The sequence below is a fragment of the Genypterus blacodes genome, unplaced genomic scaffold, assembly GCF_046128005.1.
Source record: "Genypterus blacodes isolate CSIRO-AG114 ecotype Tasmania unplaced genomic scaffold, CSIRO-AGI_Gbla_v1 ptg000129l_1, whole genome shotgun sequence".
NCBI classification, from domain to species: Eukaryota; Metazoa; Chordata; class Actinopteri; order Ophidiiformes; family Ophidiidae; genus Genypterus; species Genypterus blacodes.
In genome coordinates, this window is record NW_027466931.1 from 645,001 (window position 1) to 661,793 (window position 16,793).

General features: G+C 42.7%; 2 protein-coding genes across 5 annotated transcripts; one reads left to right on the forward strand and one right to left on the reverse strand.

The window, feature by feature from the left end:
• Positions 1–2,349: 2,349 nt before the first annotated feature.
• Positions 2,350–7,760, forward strand: sgms2b (sphingomyelin synthase 2b). Of its 2 annotated transcripts, none has more exons than XM_076163066.1 (7): positions 2,350–2,459; positions 5,047–5,701; positions 5,835–5,952; positions 6,100–6,157; positions 6,293–6,388; positions 6,649–6,815; positions 6,947–7,760. In XM_076163066.1, exons 2-7 carry the CDS (start codon positions 5,124–5,126, stop codon positions 7,118–7,120), a joined length of 1,191 nt encoding a protein of 396 aa, XP_076019181.1. In that variant the 5' UTR covers positions 2,350–2,459; positions 5,047–5,123; the 3' UTR covers positions 7,121–7,760. The 2 variants fall into 2 exon arrangements, with proteins under 2 accessions (XP_076019181.1, XP_076019182.1); XM_076163067.1 differs by having other exon boundaries at positions 5,050–5,701.
• Positions 7,761–9,209: 1,449 nt separating this feature from the next.
• LOC143010650 (L-amino-acid oxidase-like) lies at positions 9,210–15,633 on the reverse strand. 3 transcript variants are annotated; one of them, XM_076163064.1, is made up of 9 exons: positions 15,420–15,633; positions 14,742–14,826; positions 14,504–14,563; positions 13,672–13,889; positions 13,126–13,238; positions 12,786–12,987; positions 12,615–12,683; positions 10,287–10,423; positions 9,210–10,135 (listed from the first exon to the last, which is right to left on the reverse strand). In XM_076163064.1, the coding sequence occupies exons 3-9, from the start codon at positions 14,550–14,552 to the stop codon at positions 9,328–9,330; spliced, it is 1,596 nt and encodes a 531-aa protein (XP_076019179.1). In that variant the 5' UTR covers positions 14,553–14,563; positions 14,742–14,826; positions 15,420–15,633; the 3' UTR covers positions 9,210–9,327. The 3 variants fall into 3 exon arrangements, with proteins under 3 accessions (XP_076019179.1, XP_076019177.1, XP_076019180.1); XM_076163062.1 differs by having other exon boundaries at positions 14,742–14,838; XM_076163065.1 differs by lacking the exon at positions 14,504–14,563 and having other exon boundaries at positions 14,742–14,838; positions 15,420–15,632.
• Positions 15,634–16,793: the final 1,160 nt, after the last annotated feature.

The following is a 16,793-nucleotide window of genomic DNA, read 5'->3' on the forward strand; positions in this document are numbered from 1 at the left end:
CACCTCGACTGTTCTCCAACATGTTCTCTAAGTAGTGTGTGTCAGTCCATTCATGCCTCCAATCTCCCACTACTAATATTACTGCAAATAAAACGGAAAAATAAAAATGTAAACAAAATGAAATGAAATAATAACCTATGCAAATGCTGGACCCCTGAACAATGTTTCTCTAAGGGCTTTACAGACCAATTGATTGACATCCCCCACACACACTCTCTCCATTTATTGTTGAAAGGATGTGGATCACATGAAGCATGAGTGGATTTTGGTTGATTTCACAAAATTTCTAAAACAAATAATTTTGTCATTTGTTTATACATTTAAATTTTCACTTTGATTGAGGTTTTCATAAATACATTTTAATTCTTTTTTAATTATTTTCTTTCTTTTTTTAGGAACACAAGATTAAAAACTCATCAGCAAAGGTCTCAGTGGAGTAAAATTTTAAGATTTCTGTCATTTTTAATATTTCCTTTATCTTGGATGTTTGCGCAACTCGACAACCAAGAATTTCTAGAGCTTGAACTTTCCCCCCATTTCTCCATTTCATTTAATTTTTTAAAGTTTAGAGGATTCAAATATTTAGCCTGAACCAAGAGTGATCCCAGGACAATTAGAATGTTTGACCAGAGGCGGACAGAGTACACAGCTTCATTACTTAAGTAAAAGTACAGATACCGCTTCTTAAATTTTACTCCAATACAAGTAGAAGTACTACAGTCAGATGTTTACTTAAGTAAAAGTACTTAAGTACTTGTTTTTACAGTACTTAAGTATCAAGAGTACATTTTTTAAATATTGTATTATTACTGCCACAGTGCTTACCTTTACCTATAGAAACCTCCTGGATGGAGTTTTTATGGAATCTTTAATATTAATACCTAGAAGAATGTAACAAAAATAGAAAATAAAATCATTGACAAAAAAGTCATTTTCATATTATGTTACTTTATTCAACATTCCAACTTGCTCTGATGATTTAATTAATGACTTTATGGTTTAAAAAGACCAATCTAGGCCTTCAGGTAAAGTACACTCAAGACAGCAGTGGTGAAATGGAGATTATAGTATTCTTTGTGACGTTGTCGTAAGAATAGCGTTCCCCCACTTAAATATGCATATGTACACAAATAAAGCCATATTCGGATGGGATTAGTTTGACGTGGGGTAAAATAATTTTACCTCAGGACGTCTGACTGCAATATAAATGACCAATTCGCACGGGATTACGAAATCCCTGTATTCTACCAGAAATGGGAGGGGTAACTTGATTTACGCACTGCTGTCACCAGCTGTCGCCATGAGCGTGTTACATTGCTTCCTTTATATCGTGCTCAAAAATTCATCAGCAGGAGGATAATAATAGCAAAGAATAGGCATAGAGGCCCTTCTATACACGTTGATAATAATTAATGAAGACAAATATTACCCATCAACAGTGGTGGTAAAGTCTCGGCCTCTGATAAGTTTGATTTCTTTTTTTATCGGTGTTCGTATGTCCAGAACACTTCGGTTTTGCCCCAAGCTATTATATTTCGACTGCCAACGATACCGAGGGCTTTAAGTGCCTCCATGCACGAGAAACAGTGAAAAACTACGTTTAAACAGGACATGACGGACTACCTACACACGTTTTTACAGGGTCGTATTCGCACGGGACTTGTACTATCTGAGGTATTTTTTCCGAACCGTTACAGAAGGTAAGTCCCCGTCATTTTTTCTGACATTCTCCGGAATAATTACTGTCCCATCTGACCATGGAGTTTGCGTTCATGGTAGGAAAGCTGAAGGTGATTGCTGATAGGCTGTCCCTGTCAGTGGCACCCGTACAATCCAATCACTTTTAAGAAGGAAACAACAAAATACTGAATCCACAGGGTTTCCCCACTTATTTTATTTTTTATTTTTTTAGAAAAAGTAACAAGTACTCATGGTTATGGGTAGAAATGTAGCGGAGTAAAAAGTACGATATTTGCCTTTCAAATTTAGTGAAGTAAAAGTCACAAGTACTCCCCCAACATGATACTCGAGTAAAGTACAGATCCCTAAAAAGTGTACTTAAGTACAGTACTCCGTTACTGTCCGCTTCTGCGTTTGACGAACCTTTTTTCACCAGTTATTTATGAAACATTGAAACTTATCAGATTGTAAATAAAAGTATTAATGGGAAAATAACCTTTCAATGTATGCCTTGTAGCGCTTTGGCTCATATATGACATCATATGACACACTGCCGAACCCTAAGATTCTCTTGAGTCAAGAGTCTTGGAAAAAGACCATGACGCAACAGCAAGTGACGTCAGAGGGCGTGACTAAACAGCCTCCTTATGCACGGGCACAAACCGGCGCGCGCAGTCTCCCGGTGAGCGCACAGACAGACAGTGAGTCGGAGAAGTTTGAATCGGGAGGAAACGCGAAGAAAACGAGCAAAACACCACGAAAACACGCGAGTGAGAGCGGTGAGTGTTTGTTTCTGTCCTTCATTCACTGAAAACCCAACAACCTCCAGCTGTTTTAACTGTCTGGCAGCGTACAAAGTGGCACAAACGTGTTCCTAACTGCCGGACAGGTGTGTCTCTGCGTAGGTGTATGTGTGTGTGTGTTTCTCCGTCTTGTCCGTGTGTGGGTTTCGAACAACAGACACGTTTTACCAAACATTTGCATCAATCTGTCGTGACGTACATTGCAAATGTAATGCCAAAATGAAATTGCGCAATTGTTTGCCGGACACAGTGTCGAAACAATTGATCGATAAGTCAATCCGTCTAACAGGAAAAGGTTTTCACACGTTCACACGTTCAAAGTGTCAAACTTTAACTCTCTGACCTTCTAAGTGCGATGTCAACACACACACACACAACGATATCAACGATATCAACAAACGATAGAACACACCTCTTTAATACTCATCGCTTTATATAATGTTAAGAGAAAGCAATCACTCTCACACCCTGGACCCCTTCTGATTAGCACTAATCCAATTACATTTTAAAGTAATCAATCAATCTTCGAATAGATAAAACTATCTGAACTGAATGTGATCACTTTTAGCCAAGTGATCACCAGTTTCTCTTCTGTGCTTGCTTGTGTTGATAAACCAGCTGGGACTGGTGGAAATTGAAACCTCATGCTTGTCATTTAGCTTCTGATTTGATTGGTGCTGTCTGAGTTTGTAAACAGGACAGAAGCTCACTGAGGGGAAAAAACATGTTTTAACGCTGAGGAGTCGAATGACACAACACTGGAGCTCAAATGAACGTGGGAAATAGGGAAGTAAAGAAAAGAGAAGGTGTGACTAATATGAGGATGAGTTCAGAGCCTGACCCATGATGAGTATCTCACTAAAATCATCTCTAGCTAAGAATAAGATAAGATCTAATTATATAAATGCCTGTATGTACTAATGAAGTAACCTAGTTAGCTAGTTGGGAAGTAGGTGATGTCCCAATGGAATAACATCCTAAACATGAACTCTCCTAATTTTACACAGGTTGCCTGCAAATCATGTATTTTGTCATACACACCATATTTATTTTCTTCCAATGTAATGTAGCGCCTTAATTTGATGTTTCTGTTCTTTCTCGTCCGCTTGACTGATTGGGTTAGCTGTTGATTGAAACGTCCGCAGAGTTCATTTGAAATCAATAAGTGAGGGCAAAACGTGGCTGAGAACTTATCAATCACAAACAACAAGAACAGTGCAAATTGTAACAGATCAACACACACACACACACACACGCACACACACACACACGCACACACACACACACACACACACACACACTGGCATATACTGTAGACAGTGGTGTGTGAAGAGACAGCAGGCAGAGGAGGCATTTAGCAGGACGGTGACAGTTTACCCGTTTTATCTCAATCTGCAGGAGTTTCACACAACAAATCATAGTGTGTGTGTGTGTGTGTGTCAGCATGTAGACACAATACCTGCTAATGTGCTAAATATGTCAAAAGTGGATAAGTCTCCATTTCATTTGGTAGCTTGGTTGCAAACAAGAGGTTGGAAGTCACCAGCTGTGTTCGCTCACTGCCCAAGTCTGACAGTGTGTAATGCAACATGGAGGAGATGGAGTGTGTGAGGAGGATGAGGTGTTTGTTGAGGAGCAGAGGGTTGTTTGCGTTTAAAGAAGGCGCTCTAATATTCCCCGTCTTGTTTCAGCGTGGTCTGACCCGTCGAACATGTGTGTGTGTGTGTGTGTGTGTGCCTTGTGGTGTTAGCACAAGGTGTGTGTTTGTGTGCCCAGTCACCTGTGAGTGTGTGGGAGGGTGTGTCTTCTGCTCAAGGAATGTCTGAGGTAACTAAAAGTCAAATATGATACTGCTGCTTCCTGTGTGTGTGTGTGTGTGTGTGTGTGTGTGTGTGTGTGTGTGTGTGTGTGTGTGTGTGTGTGTGTGTGTGTGTGTGTGTGTGTGTGTGTGTGTGTGTGTGTGTGTGTGTGTGTGTGTGTGTGTGTGTGTGTGTGTGTTAGTGTGTGTGGAGAGAGAAACAGGTCAGTAAACCCATCTGATCTTGATTAACAGCTGAGATAAGAGAGACCTGCACATGACTTCTCTCTCTCTCTCCCTCCCTCCCTCTCTGTGTTTTATGTTGTTTGGATCACATTTGGCGGGTTGATGAGGTGTGGGTTCGTGACCTTTTGCAGCCTGATGGCGGTGCTGTAATCCACCATTTTGATGACTAACTTTATAATGTTTACAACGCAAGTCATGGAATCACTGCGTGTGTTCACACAGGCCACGCCCATTTGTGTCTGACTAGATTTTCCACCATTTTGAACTTTTCCCACAGGAGTTAAAATTTAGTGTTTACAAGAAGAATGTCTTGTCGCTCCAACTTGACGGCCAGTAGCATCAAAACAGTGAGGAACGTCAAAAGTTCAAATTTTAATCCGGCTCGGTCCAAATGCTTCACTGTCTTAACATTTTGTGACGTTTGATCCGAAACACGATGTCATGGGTGGAGATAACAGGCAGAACTTGTGGCGCTGGTCTTTCGCATTTATAATCAGCTGTGTTTTCCTTGTTTTCCAGAAGAATCTTTCAGACAGAAGAACGCTTCCTTATTGTTTGGGAAATTCTCTTCAAGACTTCCTGAAGCTGGTTTATCAATGGCAGCTTCAGAACTCCTCCAGCACGACGAGGAGATCCACACCTATGTGGAAGACAACGCAAAGACGTCGGACCCGCCTAACCCTCCTCGGGTTGCCAACGGTAACCTAGCATTTCACGCCTCCTCCTCTTCGCCGGCCCCGCCGTCGACATGCCCTGGGGCGGTGGCGGTGGACACCCACGACAGTGGGAAGAAGCGGGAGCACGGCAGAAACGGAGCTAGCAGCAACAGCAACACCATCAAACAGAACCGACTGATTCACTGTCTTAGTAAAAGACTGAAGCGCCACCGCAACTACGTCATCATCCCCATGCCGGAGGAACTGACCAACCGGCTCCCCAAGGAGTGGTGGAAGACGGGCGTGGCCTTCCTGTACGCCCTCTTCAACCTGGTCTTCACCACAGTCATCATCACCATCGTCCACGAGAGGGTGCCGGACAAGTCGGTGAGCCCGCCGCTGCCCGATAAGTTCTTCGACTACGTGGACCGGGTACCCTGGGCCTTCACTGTCACCGAGGTCAACGGGCTCATCCTGGTCGGCCTCTGGAGCATCCAGTGGCTCTTTCTCAAACACAAGTAAGGTCGTCGTCATGGCTTCGCTACCAGTAATGAGTCCATGTTACTGTCATACTGGCAATGTCAGCACTGGTTAGTAGATGAAAAGGAAAATTGAAATTATACGTTGGTTAATTGCACCGCCCCCCTCCAGGTCCATTGTGGGTCGCAGGTGTTTCTTCCTCATCGGGACCCTCTACATGTATCGCTGTGTCACCATGTATATCACAACCCTGCCTGTGCCTGGAAAGCACATGGTTTGCGCTCCTAAGGTACAGACACTCACACACACACACACACACACACACACACACACACACACACACACACACACACACACACACACACACACACACACACACACACCTACATTAACAGTGCAGTTTGTCTCTTAATTATGTCGTCTCGTTCCTGTCCAGCTGGAAAACGACTCCACAGGGAAGATCTGGAGGATCCTGAAATTGATCTCAGGCGGAGGTAAAGGTTCACATGTGTGTCTGTGGAGTGAGCTGAACTCATTCTCCTTGTTTCATTGTTTGAATAATGTTGTATATCATGAAAAAAAAAGTGCTGATTGGCTCTTCACAGTCTTTTTCTGTAAATCTTTTCCAGGTTTGTCTCTGACGGGCTCCCACTTGATGTGCGGGGATTTCCTGTACAGTGGTCACACCGTCGTGTTGACACTGTCTTACCTATTCATTAAAGAGTGTAAGGACACACACACACACACACACACACACAGGTTGATTGATTCCATATTGGATGGGTAATTGATGGCAATACAACTCTTTAATCTGTACTGATCTAAATTGTACATGATTTTACATTTAAATAATTGTACTCATCTATACCAGAAAAATTCAAATCTGTGTTCCATCTTTAAACATTTCAATGATTTTTTGGAAAGGTAAGCCTGAGTATAGGCATTAATGTTCGTATTGAGTATTCACTGAGATGTTTGCTTACAGACTCTCCTCCATGGTTACGGTGGTATCAGTGGCTGTGTTGGTTGCTAAGCGCCTCGGGAGCCGTCTGCATCCTGATTGCCCACGAGCACTACAGTATCGACGTGGTGATTGCCTACTACATCACCACCCGAATTTTCTGGTTATACCACACAATGGCCAATACACATGTAAGAGATGACACACACACACACACACACACACACACACACACACACACACACACACACACACACACACACACACACACACGGTGCTCATGGCAGTATGAAACAATACTCTGCCTTTCCACTCTGTTCAGGCACTACGTCAGGCTCCCAACAACTACCTGTCGAGGACTTGGTGGAACCCCATCTTCAACTTCCTGGAGAGGAACGTGCAGACGACCGTTCCCCTGGTGTTCTCCTGGCCGATCTCTCTGCCTGCGTGCTGTGCGCAGCGCTACCACATAGTGGAGGGAGGCCGCGACGAATGACTAAAGACAAAGGCGGGGAACTCTGAGAACCAACGTCTTTTCCTAAATCCTGTAACAGAAGTACAGATGGAATGAGGTAGGACAGACGGACGGACGGACAGACGTCTGGATGGACGAATGGACAGAAAGTGGAGGCGGGGGAGATGAACCTGTTTTTCTTCGGACCATAGCTTTCGCCTCATGCCAGTACAGAGACAAAGGAGGCACAGACAATGAATGCTTCCAAATGTGTTAATAGTTAACTTAGTATTTATTTATTACCGTGTTTAATCTGCAAAATGTCCAGCTAGGTGGTGCATGTTCGCACCAGCAGGGACGTGACGTCTCCTCCTAAACCTCCTCAGCCTCAACTCACCGCTGCCTTGTCGGTAACTGAACTGAAAGCGACCAAACTGACAATTGCCCTGCCGAACTTTCAATGCACACATACTATTTCTTAAATGAAACATGCAGGGTAGGAAGTTCCATTCCTGCGTCCACCATCGCTTTGTGAAATCCTACAGAAAAATATTTTATTAAAAATTTTTTAAGCCAAAATTCTTCAGCTGCTGCAGTTTGTTGGTGCCACACTTTGTACACATTCCGCTTGATTGTGAAGTTCTTTTAGTTGCTTTTTGGGGACAGGAAGCATGGATGACTCCTGTTTTTCTCTTTCATTGAATTCATAAGATATGTAAAGGAATATATATTTGATAGTGTTTTGTATTCCATCATTTTTTCAGCTCTGGATTAACTAATGAAACTAATTGGACCAATGGAATGACTTAAATGATGTAAGAATATAGCAAACAAACTTGTAGAAATCTTCATCTAGATAATTTAAAGCTTTTAATCGACCCCAAGATGTCACAAAAGCTCCTCTAAGTGCCAAAAAAAGTGCTCTTGTTCACTTACCAACATCAGCAATTTGCCATTCATATTTATCACAGTATATATAGCAATAAGCAACAAGCAATTTAAAAAAACACGCTCTTCGTCTGCATCTTCAGCAAGCTTCCTAATTGAACAGTTTCATGCTCAACGGCCTGCTGATCAACCTGCAGAACTGTAGAAGGTGGACGACTTATAAACCACACTCACACTTGGATCTTCCCTCTGAGCCGTTGTAACACTAGTATTAAGAGTTCCTTTTTAGCATCGGTTAGCTGGAATCATTTTTGACTCTGGACAAATCCCTTTTTTTCCGGTAAAACAACACACTGGACAAGTACATAGATGGAAAAAAAAATGTTGAAATTCAAACAATAAATAAGCAATCACAGAAACAAAAGAGGTGTTGTAATAATGTAGCAGTAATGTGCCACTTGGTTCACCCACTGCCAACACAGTGAAGAAAAGAACGCTTTCAGCTTCACTGCTCATGGCAAATTTTCATGAACAGTCTGAAAACGCAGGAGGGGTTAGCCACCTGTTGGCTCATTCTTATGCTTTTTCACAACTGATAATGCTAGCTGTGCTAAAGAGACATTTTAGTACCACAACATTAGCCAGTTTACATGCACAGTCTTGATGTGATAAGTAGAAGTGTAATAGTTGTACATGGCATCTTGATTATTATTGTTGTCTTAACTTTATGTTTTCAACTCAAAACGTATTGCCTGACACAAAATGTCGGCCTTAACAGTTTTGGATTTTTGGAACAACCAATACATTGAGCTCTCTGATTCCTTTATTGTTTGAGAAACTGGTGCTGATTTTGTCCAAGTCAGGTCACTGGAGGTTATCATATCAAAGAGTTCTTTAGAACACTCCGGTCTTAATGTTGTCAGTAAAATACAAGGTCCAGACTGCTTAATTTTTTTATTGAATGCCTTTAGTTAAAATTTACTTGAATAACAGTGTTGCAATCGGCTTTCCCGTTAAATAAAACGTTTATTTTCAATAAGTTACGGGATTCAATGATTACTGTTGTGAATACTCGCTGGCTTGTGGGTGGGCGGGTATAACCGGTTAGAATGTGACATACCCATCTGACAGTTAAGAGACCTCGTTGAGTTTGCTTACCAATCTGGACAAGATATCACATGACCCGTGGCATCACATGGAAACTTTTCTTGTTAAACAAAGTATCAATGATTTACGAATGAAATACAAGATAAAACAGCTATACTTCTTTACTAGTAAGGTTACAGGAAGAACCTAATTGAGGATGAGATATTGCTTGAAAATTCCATAAAGCGGCGACGATACCAAACCAAACGGTTACCTTAGAACTCGTCTCTTACATGAGCCTCAGTGGACTCGTGGTTCAGGTTTGCCTCTCTGCTGATGTTCGTTGCAGCCCTGATGGCAGATTTCATGGCCGTTTCGATCCAAGCGTGAGGAAATGCGGTGTGTTCTCCTGCAAAGTGCACCCTCTTCTCACTTCTGAACAGCTCCTTAGCATATTCTAAGTGCTGGTAAGGTGTGAAGAGGGCGAAGGCGCCCAGGCTGTAAGGATCCAGGCTCCACTTCTTCACCACCACTCCTGTGCACAATGCCCTGATTTCCTCGCCATGCATCTGCACCAAATCTTTCAGAACTAGCTCTTTCAGATCTTCATCGCTCGCACCTTGGAAGAGGCGGGAGTCATCAGACCAGGTGTACGAGGCGAGCAGGACACCGATGGTCTGGTTTTCCCGGAAACTGTGGCTGGGGTAGTAGATGTAACGAGACGGTCCATCAGTGATGCTCTTCCCTCCTCTGATGCCGTCCTTCTCCCAAAACTTCTCGCTGAAGGTCAGGATGACTTTAGTGGAGCTGTCGTAGTGCACCGCTCTCAGGGCCTCCATCTTCTTTGGGGAAAGACGTGGCTGGAAGTCCATGAAGAGGGCTGCTTTGGCTGTGGTTGTGACCAGGACGTGGTCTGCAGATAGATCAGTCAAAGAGGAATGATCGTCTGTCTGATAAGATACGATCACTCCCTTATCTGATTGGCTGATGCTTTTGACCTTGGAGTTGAGGAGGATGGGGACATCGAGCACACCAAGGAAAGCTTTGGCTAGAAGGTCTGACCCACCAGTCACTTCGTCGTACCTAAAAAAACATCGTCATATTTTTACTCTTGTTCTGCAATATTGGTTAAGAAATTGGTTATGAAAATATCAACCTTTTTGCCAACATATTACAGATTTCAACCTCTCAGATTTGAAAAAAATTTTACGGACAGAATAAGCTCTGGTCTTACCTGGTGCTGTCGCTCACGTCGCTCTCGATGTAAATCATCTCGATCAGTGACAGGTGCATGAGGCTCTGTTCATTCAGCAGGTCTCCGATCATCCTTACTGCTGCTGGACTCAGACCGCTTTCTTCCAACAGATACTCCTATTCAAGCAAAACCAAAATGTGAGAACGCACAGCACTATCATACATCCAGTATGATAGACTAACACTTTTGGAGTTACGTTCGTCAGCTAATGCAAATATTAAACCGTCCCTGGATAACAAGGTAGACAGGCTACATGCATGTATTACACATCAACGGGACATTTAGAACTGCTGTGTACTGGCATTCACGGAGATGTGGCTGGAGCCAGCATGCCCGACTGTGCCGGCAGCCCGGGGGGCTTCTCCATCAACCAGCAAGACAGAGCGGCGGACTCAGGCAAGTCCAAAGGAGGTGGTGCTTTATGATTAACTCTTTTCGTGGGCCATGGATGTCTGTGTCTTAAAAAACACTGCTCCCAGGCCCTGGGGCTGCTGACCATCAGAGCCAGACCCTTTTACCTCCCGAGAGAGTTCGGCTCTGTCCTCCCCACAGCCGCCTACATCCCACTGCAGGCTGATAAATCTGTAGTTTGGACGGCCTGTACAGGATCATCAACGGTCTGGAGTATGCACACCCTGAGTCTGCGTTCATTGTTTTGGGAGACTTCAACATAGCCAATATGAAGAAACTTCCCCCAAAATACCATCAACACATTACCTTTGCAACTAGGGGAGAGCAGACTGTGGATCACTGCTAAATCCCATTCAGAGATTGTAACAAACCCCTCCCCCGACCCGCTTTTGAAAAGGCAGATCACTGCTTTTTCCTCCTGCTGCCCACATACAGACAGAGACTGAAACAGGAAAAACCGGTTTCCAGGCAAATTTACAAATGGATCAATGAGGAGGAGGCAACACTTCTGGACTGCTTTGAGACAACCGACTGGCAGTTGTTTGAAGATGCAGCAGACGGCAACATCAATGAATACACAGACTCTGTTGTAGGCTATATACAGTAAGTAAGCACATTGATGACATCGTCCCAAATGCTATCGTCTGCACCTACCCCAACCAGAAACCCTGGGTTGACAGAGATATCCACTGGAAACTTAATGCGCAGACCACTGCCTTCAACTCAGGGGACACTGATGCCTACAAAGCAGCCAGATAAGACCTGACTATCAGGGATGCCAAGAGAGAACACAAGGACAAGGTAGAATCCAACTACCACTGTTCAGACTGCAGACGCTTGTGGAGCGGTTTACGCTGCATCACAGACTATAAGGGGAAAAACAGGGACATTGTTCAGCCAACTGCATTGGCATGACTGAGTTTGGCATGAACGCCAATATCCTCAATATCTTCTACAAGGGCATCATCGAGAGCTTGCTGACAGGCTGCATCACGGTCTGGTACGGGAACTGTTCTGCCCACAGCACTACAGAGTGGCGGAGGCAGCAGAGTAAATCACTGCCAACAGTCCCCGGCCATTCAAGACATGCACCTTCAGCGATGCCTCTGGAAGGCACGCAACATCTTAAAAGACCGCAGCCACCCAGCACGTAGACTGGTCTCCCTGCTTCTGTCCAGCAGACGTTTCAGGAGCATGGCTGCACGCACCACCAGACTGAAGGACAGTTTCTATCACCAGGCCATCAGGCTCATCAACTCTTGAACCAACACCACATACCGGATAACCTGTCTGCACTTTAACATATTTTCCTACCCATTCTAGAACCATATTGCAATTTACTTTGTATACACCTTATTTAATTCTTACTTTGTCTACAAAACACACTGCCACTTATTCTGTGTCATTATCTTTATCGTATTGTTTTGACAATTATTATTTTGTCATTTGTTATTATACATAATAAATTATAATAATTATGTTTATAATTGTGAAATGATAAAACATCATTATTTGCTATTATAATGAGTAGTATTGTTGTTATCTCACTGTTTTATTTTTTGTGCTTCTACCGCTCAGCTGACCCGGTCCCTCCTCATTACAAGCATTTCAGTGTATTGTGAACCTGTGTGAGCTATACACATGATAAATAAACTTGAAACCGGACTTGAAATCTTGCTCCTCTTTATTCTATTGTTATTATTATTATTATTATTATTATTATTATTATTATTATTATTATTAGGGTTAGGTTTTGGGTATTTTATAACTATTTGTTAACATGTTTTTATATTCTTTGGTCTTGATGAAGAGAATTGGATTTCAAATAATTTCCTCAATCCTCAATTCACATTTAAGTTTTCAAGTGATTTGCCCATGGACCATGTTGTGCTTTACCTTCACAGAGTAGCGGTCATATTTTCTCAGTGCAGCTCTGCAGCCATCTGCCTCCACTTTATCTTTCACCTAGAAAATAGAACAATTTCCCTTGTGTCACATATTACCCTGACCATCATCACGATGATGCTGTAAGTTTGATTCAAGGAGTAAATAATTCCTTCGCCTTGCCTTCTGCAGAGCTCGCTGCAGCAGCTCCTCAGCTGACATTTTTCTTTCTCTTTTCGGTACTTTGTACTTCAGGATGTCGGGGTTTGCTTCCACTGCGTACGTCCTCTTTCGTAGCCCCTTTATGAGGTAGAATGTGTTCATGTCACTCATGATGAACTTGTTCAGCTTGACCCCAAGTTCTTTCGTGTACCATCGGACAATGCTGTTGAGAGAGGAAGCATTTATGCCTTGTTTCACTGTAAGATGAATTAATGTTGTAGCATTCAAAAATTTACTGCTGAGTGGCAAATATGTAAATAAATTATGTAATTGCTTCTCAATACATGTTGTGCCAACTCACTGGTGAAAACTTGGGATCCTCATGGCTCCCAATTCAGCGTACCAGCCTTCTTGTTCATTCCTGTACGTCTGCACTCGTCCTCCCACTCGACCGCTGGCCTCTAACACGGTCACCTATTCAAACAAAACAAAAAACAGCATACTGAATCTGTTAGCCAATAAGGAGCATGAGCATGTATAGGCTAAAGATTATCATTGATGGCCAAGTGCAAAGAATCTGTGCAAAGTGGAACAGAATCTTGGCCAGCTGTCGTGAGACTGTTGGCGCTTGGACTCCCCCAGTTAGTGTTCATACCTGCACCGCTTTGTGCAAGTTTTCCACTGAATTACTGGCTGGCTGCTGGACCAGAAAGTGTTGTTGGTATGACTGCCACTCAGAGTAGTGCAATCCAAATCTGCAGCTAACATTTGAAATGCGACCTGAACGTAGCTCAACTTTAATTCTTCCTTCTTCTTTCATGCATCCTTGATTTGAGATGAAAAATAGAGTGGTAAATTCATTTATCAATAACCCCCCCAATGAAATATGAATTAGTCTTTGTTGTACCCTGTGTCCTGCGTCGTGCAGTAATTTGGCTGCTGTCAGTCCGGCCATCCCCGCCCCGACGATAGCAACGTGATGCGACGCGTTGATGTGAGGAAGGCCGTTCTTCACAGTGTGCAGCAGCTCTTTGTAGTCTTTGTCCTTCAGACATCCAGCCAGATGTTCCTTCAGGGCAGAAGCTGGATGGTGCTGGATCACCTCAAGCAGCAGAACAGTGACGCCTAGTGGAGGAAACACACACACACACGCACTAGGATGATCCTTGGTGGTTTTGTTTTTCATTCTCTAATTCAGTTCTTTTGTGAAGCTGTCACATGTCCTCCTGGAAAGTCCGATCAAACTTGACCCCTTTATTTCATCATATAGTGATGAAACCAAAAGCAGAACTATGTAGAGTGTATGCTCATAATGTGAGTCATGACCGCAGACGGGGAAACGATAGATGAGGGGACAGCGAAGAGACCGACTACAGCAATGTAGAGTCTGTGATCTGCAGTTTAAAAAAGGCAAATAAGCAAAAACTAAAGCATTGAAAACAATTTAGATGATCAGAACATTATAATAAAACCCAGAACCAAACTTCTCTAATCCATCGATGTGTCTCTGCAGCTTCTGCATGTTTAAATTGGTTTGAATCTTGAATTTGACTTCCAGTTAAATCAACTTCATGTTTCAAATTTTTACTCAAACATTTGTATGTACGCTGTAAATTGATGCAAGAACACATTAATAGACAGAAAGGCGACTTTAATTCAGAAAGACTGAGTTTAACGGCTTGTGATATTTCATTGACTTTATGGAGTTTATAACAACAATATCAGTGGAAAACACTCACAGAATATCCCTTTGAGCACATGTGGACCCATCTTGGTCACGGACTTCATCTTCTTTATCACTGATGAAGAGCACATTTTTGTTTTTTTCTATTTAGTATTTGCTGCCACATTCATCGACAAACTGAATAAATGAAATTAAAATCCACAATTTCCTGATGTGAAGTTGAATTAGTTTTTTTCAAAATGTATAGAAATATTCCTTAAATTGCATCAGATAGTAAATGTTTGCGCTCTTACCTTCTGCTCGGTGGGCAAATTGTGCTGCTCAGATTTCCTCCGCTGAGGAAGATTTGTTGGTGTCCTCTCAGGCCGACGTCCTGTCCTGTCAGAGAGGCTGATGAGGTTGTTAAATGTGTTTTTATTACACAACATGATGACACATCACCATAAGGAAGGTCATTGGTCTTACTTTGGAAACTCCAAAACACCAAAAAGGAAACCACAGACAGGAATTTCAATCTGTAACAAGTCTGTATTCTATCTACAGTCCCTGGGTCAGAGGTCGTCTGTCTGAGTGAACTCTAAATAATGAGTTCAAATTATTTTTTCTATAGTTAAGTGTGATTTTAATTCATTTAAAAATCATCATATGACAAAAATCCTTCACCTTGATATTTTTTCCAGCCGAAAGCAGAATGCATCTTAACTGGGGATTATGTAATGCAGTGATGATCTGGCAGTGATGTGTGTCTTTCAATTCATGTCATGATCATGTGCCAGTCATCAGTCCATCATGTGACAGTGTTAGCACCCTCTTAAGTTTCCTTTTGTCAGGAAGTTCAAAGCCAACTTTCTTTCTTTTGTCTTTTTGTTTCTGAAAATGAGGAAGAAAGTCCTGATGATGAAGTCCTGTGCTGACACTGAAACAACAAAACGATGTTTCTCAAACTGTGGGGATAGTTGACTTCAACTTACACAAAACTGATGACTGCTTAATCCTTCAGGAGGACGTAAGCAGTCGGGTTTGTCGTCAATCAGATGAGTTGGCTGCTGAAGGTCGATGTGAACCTGTTGGTGAACCTCCCCGTGATGTTCGGTTCTGCTGCCACCACGTCTGAGCTGGTGTTTCTCCCTTCCAGAATGTGCCACGTTTCTGATGCCTGTCTGTTCATCAATGTATGAGAACCTGACCAAACACTTCCTGGCACAAACCAATTTCACTTTCATGTTGACGACGGTAATGCCAACTTCGGCTTCAGTGTGGCGCAGAGGTTTTTTTAGATTTCAAAATTTGCCCCAGCAGCAATTTCAACCTGCATCACAACATTACACATTTATTACAATTTTAATTGAAATAAAGGGAATTCTCGCAGTAACGTGTGTGTGTGTGACTGAAATGTTAAAATGTAAACGAATTTAAAGTGTTTCCTGAATTGGTACCAAATCATTATTACGAACAACGGGGTTCTTAGTGAATTGGGAGATCTTGGTTGGGAGGGACGAGTAGATCAGGGCAGTGGCGGAGGAGGGGAAGGAGCACGATTGGGCTTCAAACCTGCACCAAGGTAGCTCAGGGGAACTCACCCAGTAGACACATTTTATCTCAACATCTCATATATTTATTGTGCACAATTGTGCTAATTGTAAGTAGCGCAATATGAGTTTGAAATTTGCGCCCCCTCTTACACACACACGGACTACAGATCAGGTCAGCCAGGCAGAGCAGAGCCTATGGAGCAGTTTGGGATTGGGTCCCTTGGTCCGCAAGGGAACCTCCTGTTACCAAGCTGAATCCCCTATGGGCTATCCCCAAAAACAGCAGTGGCCCATATGGGGATCAAACCCGCAATCTTGGCATTGTTAGCACCACACTCTAAGCAACTGAGCTAACTGGCCTTATAAGAGCCTTTCAAAATTGATTGAACTTGCACATGATTCCAGGTGGCTTTGGAGGAAACAGGACGATATGATGTCATTGTGTTGCTGGTTATACATTAACAGGATTCCACCACGTACGTTGTTTGATTTGAGGACTTTGACAGCAGAAAGTGTGTCTGTGTGTGAGCAGGAAACAGTGTGAATCCTTCATACATTTTTCTTCTTTACAGCTACAGGCTGTTGGTTCAATGCCAGATAGAATAAATGCAGAGGAACAGGAGGACCAAACCAATCACCAACCGTCGGAGACACAAACTGGGAACGAGATGACAACAGCAGAAGCACCAGTTCATCCCAATAAGCCTTAATGTCACTTTGGATGTCAATTTGCATCCGTTTGTATATTTTTATGACTTACTGCCCTTTGTGCATTATTGTCATGGTAATTGTTTATTAAGTCTTCAGACTTGT